Raw genomic sequence first — 6,000 nt, 5'->3', positions numbered from 1 at the left:
TACACAGTTACAAATTTTCTGTTTTACATACAAAACACGTTAAGTGTCATCTACACTATCCAATGTTGATGTTCCAAAATCCGGGGAAGTAGCAGACAAGCCCCCCAAAACAAATGCCATTGCTTTAAAATGTTAAAGTATTTTCAAAACTACCAATTCTGAAAACTAGTAGTCATCAAGCAATTAAAACCATTAAAGTATAAAACTGACCTAATAGGACAAGAATTTTATTTTTGTAATCTTTATTAGTATGAACATCCTCAAGGTCTCACTTGCTAGTTTTTAAACAAACTTCTAAGGCAAGTTTACATTTCAATTGAAAGGTGATACCACACACTCCTATGACCTTTAGCCACTTCACAAACAAGCAGGAAAAAAAAAATGGTGTCTTAGAAAAGTTAATATAATTCATAGAGGCTCTATGTATACTAATTTTTCATATATCAATCAGTACATGTTAGACTGCCATGTAAATCTGGATTGTGACATGCAAAATGGATTCTACTTTTGGATACTGGTTAATCGGCATGCAGATTTCTACAAATTCATAAACTCTAAAACAAAGGAGAAAAAAAAACATTATAGATCTAACTCTTTGACACCATTTACCAGGACAGGAAGAAGGTGCAAAATGGTGCCTACTGAGAAAGGAAAGGGGACATAAGATCAAAAGATCAGATTTTCAGCCCACCAACATCATTTGCATAGTTATTTGCTTTCATGTATAAGACATTTACAGAGTGGAAAATAAGTTATTACACACTTGTGACCATTAACATTAGACTTCATAGTGTGATTCCACTTAATATTCCTTAATACTTAAAGTTTTTGATATAAATTCCATTTTGAATCTATTTTAATTATAAATGTACTAATTTGTATGTATGTTTTCATATTAACACATTTAAGGTTATATTCAATGATTAAAATAGACTATCCATTTTAAAATTAATGTTTAAACTGCCATTTACTTTAATGCACTAATAATTAAGGTAACTCAAGGTTTCCACTCTTAAATTGGTCTGATAAAACATACTGGAGCATTTTAATTATGTTCTAAAATCTATGTGCCAGTGATTGTATATAGATTTCCTTCATGAATACTTGTTTGTTAAACATGACATTTGAAATATGATGTAAAAAAATCAATGTTAATAAAATCTTGAAAAAAGGAAGAAAAAGTGGTACCTCTCAAAAAATATATGTAGGGCATATTTCAGGCATGTTCATGTTATGCTATAGAAGACACAAAATCGAGGAGGGAAATGGGGACAAAAACATGAGGTAGCAATGTATGTGAATTAATGCACCTTCTATCTGGCAAATATAATGTAACCCTTCTATTAATTACAATAAAAATATTAAAAAAAAAAAAGAAACGAAGGTGGGTACAGTGACTCATACCTGTAATCCTAGACATTCAAGAGGCGAAGGTGTAAGGATTTCAATTCAAAGCCAACCTGGATAGGGAAATCCATAAGATGTTTATCTCTAATTAACCAGCTAAAAGCCAGAAATGGAGCTGTGGCTTAAGTAGCAGAATGTTAATCTTGAGCAAAATAACTCAGAAAGAGTGCCCAGGGCCTGAGTTCAAGCCCCAGGACCAGCACACACAAAAAACATAGACCAATCATATTTTTAACCAGGCACTAGTGGCCCCATATACTTAGGAAGCTGGATCTGGCAGATCAGTTTGAAACTAGCCTGAAACTATATACAAGATTCCACAAAATTCCATCTCTAAACCAGCAAAAAGAGCAGAGCTAAAGGAAGGGCTCAAGTGGTAGAGTAATAACAGATGAGCAAGCAAGCTAAACAAGAGTTCAAAGCCCTGAGTTCAAAGCCCAGTACCAACTTAAAAAAAAGGAGTGTGGCCTAGTGGTAGTGTTTGGCTAGTATGCCTGAAACCCTGGGCTCTACTCCTCAGTACCACATACACTTTAGAAAAGCCAGAAGTGTGCTGTGGCTCAAGTGACTGAGCATTAGCCTTGAGCAAAAAGTCCAAGAACAGGGACCAGCCCCTGAGGTCAAGCTCTAGGACTGGCAAAAAGGAAAAAAAAAAAGTAACTATTTTTTTGTAATCCAAAGTCTACTGCTTTTCCTTTATTTTACAAGCAAAAGTTTGGATATGTAATTTAGCATGCTGACAATCATGATTTTAGCTTGCTTATATATTCTTCAGTAAAAGATGAGAAAAACTTGCCAAAATAAAAGGTCCCTTTTTAACCTATCTTTCAATATTCTTCAGTGAATTCATATACCATCTGTAACAAATCAGTGTACGCACTGAAAACAGCAACCATGACATGAAATATACTTTCACATGAAAACAATGTTCTAATGGCTAAAGTCATTTCGGTAAAGTAGAGCATAAAGGAATTTCCAACTTCACAATTAGTTATTTGTTGAGTGGAATGGATAAAATTAAATAGTTGTAAAAGCATTAACTACAGGAAGAAATGACTCCAATCAATTCATTCTATTCAGAAGTCATTGCAAAAGAAAAAGTGTAATGAAGACAAATGGGAATGTACATTTAAATAATCTGCAACCTAACTGTATAAGAAAGGATAGAGGGGCATGGAGTTTGGCCTAGAGGTAGAGTGCTTGCCTAGCATGCATGAAGACCCGGGTTAGATTCCTCAGTACCACATACACAGAAAAAAGCCAGAAGTGGTGCTGAGGCTTAAGTGATAGAGCTGTGGCCTTGAGAAAGTCCAAGGACAGTGATCTGGCTCTGAGCTCAAGCCCAGGACTAGCAAAAAAAAAAAGGATAGAATCCAGAGATTTTTTTTTTGTCTTCAATATCAGGGATTTAAACCAGGGCCTCATACCTGCACAAAAGACCTTTTTAATGTTATTTTAATATTATTATTTCTGAAGAAATCAAATTAGATATTTAATAACTGGTACAAAGTAAATTCCATGGCACAAAAAAGAACATAAATTATTTGTTAAGTAAATGTTCTGCAAATTCCAATCACAGGTTCACAAAATAGGATACATAATTAAGGGTATATTTTGATGAAAAGCTACAATAATTCTAACTTTTGCTATCTTGACAAGGCTACTATATATACGTATGTATGTGTGTGTGTGCATCAATGTAATAGAAATGCGTAGCCTCTTGGGACAGTTCCACATTTTATTTACACTTTAAGACTACCTTTAATCTCAAAATCACATATCCATACACTTAGTTCCTTTTTGTGGATTTAAACATAAATGCATGGTTTATTAAACAAAGACTGTAAACAAATATTTGTCATGTCTGTTATATGTAACACACAGGAACAGCTTTTAACAGAAATTCATCGACCCCCCCCAACATCTTTTTATTATAAATACAGGTATCAAAACAATCCTGAACATATTTTTGATACTATACTAGTAGTCAGCACCCACACCGTTTCAAAAATTAACACAATTTGTGACAATATTCACTGTACCTGCTACTTTAACCAATTTCAACTGCAGCTTTTTCACTAAGTAAGATGGATAAAGCATGCCACTTCGGTTTTTCCTTCTGGAGGTTTTATGTGTCAGAAGCACAATCATTTTCCACTGCCATTTGACTCTTCTTGACATGCTTTCACCTTGAAAACCTGAGTTCTAATTCGAGTACTCCAGGTTCATGTTTAAATGACAGTGCCTTAACAAGAGAAATAAAAATTCTGCTTCACTTTTCCTCCTGTTACCTGAAAACATAATGGGTGTACATATATTAAATATATTCTTACAAGTGTCCATGTCATGTTTACCAGCTGGTATTCTCTTACTTAATGTGTAGGTATTTTGCATTGTGATATTTAATCAAGACATTAATATGAGTAGAAGGTTGTTGATTTAAGACAAATTTAAGATTCACTAAAATTAATTGTTGTATGTTTGTCCTTCAGGTGGCTGTGGAAGCTTCATATTTTCCTTGGACATCATTAGACGTCTTAGCTCTTGAAGTACAACTTTGATGCTATATGAGTTTTGCCATTTTGCTAACACTGGTATGCTCCGTGCATCCACCTGAAGTGGGAAAAAGAGTACAATTAATTTCCAAGTTTAAAGTGGAACCATAGCCACGCCTGGTAGCATTCATCTATAAAATATCAGAACATGGGAAGACAGATATAGAAGAATTAAAAGTTCAAAATCAACCTGAGCAGCCGAGCACTGGTGGCTCACACCTGTAATCCTAGCTACTAAGGAGGCTGAGATCTGAGGATCTCAGTTCAAAGCCAGCCCAGGCACTAAAGTACCTAAAGTATGTGAGACTCTTATCTCCAATTAACTTCCAGAAAACCAGAAGTAGTGCTGTGCTGTGGCTCAAGGGGTAGAATGGTAGTCTTTGGCTGAAGGGCTCAGGGATAGCGCACAAGCCCAGAGTTTAAGCCCTACTACCACCACTACCACCACTCCCCCCTGCCCCAAAACCAATCAACCTGAGCTACATAGTTCAAGGCTTTCCTTGGTTATGTTACAAGACCCTATCTCAAAAAAGGAAAATAAGGGTCTGGAAGTGTGGCCTAGTAGTAGAATGCCTGCCTGGCATGCTTGAAGCCCTGGATTCAATTCCTCAGTACTACATACACAGACAAAGCCAGAAATGGTGCTATATGGCTCAAGTGGTAAAGCACTAGCCTTGAGAAAGTCCAAGGATATTACTGAGGCCCTGAGTTTAAGCCAAAAAAAAAAAAAAAAAGGAAAATAAGATCACATTATTGCATTACTGTATCCTCATTAAAATATGCTTAATGAGGATGCTATATGCAAAAATATTGCTTTCACAGAAATTTCCCAAAGCGCCAGGGGTTTTTTGTTGTTGTTGTTATTTATATATGCATACTTTCCTTTACAGTAAGCATGTAGTATACTTTGGTCATCAGAAACAAATAGTAGAGTAGACTAACGGACATAAAGGAACCAGAAATATATCCACACAGCTACAGACATCTGATTCACAACAAGGTAAAAACAAACAAAACATGTCAAAGAAAAAAAACAGCCTTTCAACAAAAGTGCTGGGGAAATTAGATATCCACATGTAGAAGACTTAAATTAGATCCCCATGTCTCAAACTTTGTATAATACCCTGAACAAAGACCTTTATGTAAAACCTGAAACTTTTTAGTCCTTTGTGGGGCTTGAAGTCAGGGCCTGGGTGCTATCTCTAAAGCATTTTTGCTCTGACTAGTGCTCTACTATTTGGAGCCACAGAGCCAGTTCTAGTTAACTGGAGGTAATAATTTCACAAACTTTTCTGCTTGGACTAGGTTTGAACTACGATCCTCAGACTTCAGCCTCCTGAGTTGCTAAGGTTACAGGCACCCAGCCTTAAACTTCTAAAATACAAGAAAATATTTAAAAGGATTGGCATAGGCAATAACTTGGGGGGGGGGGGCAGTCCTGGGCTTGACCTCAGGGCCTGAGCACTGTCCTTGGGCTTTCCTCAAGGCTAGTGAACTACCTTGAGCCAAGGCACTGTCCTTGTCTTTCTCAAGGTTAGAGTTTTATCACTTGAGCCAAAGTACCACTTCTGGCTATTTCTATGTATGTGGTACCGAGGAATCGAACCCGGGTCTTTGTGCATGCTAGGCAGGCACACTACCACTAGGTCAAATTCCCGGACCTGGCAGTAACTTTTTGAATATGATTCTAATTGCCCACAAAATAAAAGCAAGAATCAATGAAGAGGAGTTCATCAATAAACATATTTTCAAAGCATACCAAAAGAAACAAAAAGATGAAGAGACAATATATGTAACGGAAGAAAGGCTTCACTAGTTATTTATTTGACAAAAAGATTAGTATCCAGACTATATAGAGCTCAAAAAGTAGAAAGAAAAAAAAAAGGTTTTCTGAGTTCAATAACCAGAACTGGCAGGAAAAAAAATATATATACATATATATATTCCCTAAATAATATTTGAGGGGGGTGGAAAGGAGGTGATGGAGAGAGAAGGGAAGAGGGGGAGATGAAGACTAGGATTTAAACTGAATGCCTGG

The 6,000-nt window shown here is 36.1% G+C and overlaps 1 protein-coding gene across 1 annotated transcript in view; it reads right to left on the bottom strand.

Annotated features, from left to right (window-relative positions):
* Positions 1 to 241: 241 nt before the first annotated feature.
* Positions 242 to 6,000, bottom strand: part of Ube2v2 (ubiquitin conjugating enzyme E2 V2) — a 43,073-nt gene continuing 37,314 nt past the window's right edge. Inside the window, exon 4 of the mRNA XM_090338805.1 lies at positions 242 to 4,020. Within this exon, the coding sequence (XP_090194931.1) occupies positions 3,874 to 4,020 (147 nt within the window). The 3' untranslated portion in view covers positions 242 to 3,873. The remainder of the gene's footprint in view (positions 4,021 to 6,000) is intronic.

This window comes from Megascapheus bottae, chromosome 9 (genome assembly GCF_031878675.1).
Source record: "Megascapheus bottae isolate mThoBot1 chromosome 9, mThoBot2.hap1, whole genome shotgun sequence".
NCBI classification, from domain to species: domain Eukaryota; kingdom Metazoa; phylum Chordata; class Mammalia; order Rodentia; family Geomyidae; genus Megascapheus; species Megascapheus bottae.
This window is presented reverse-complemented; position numbering and strand designations above follow the sequence as displayed.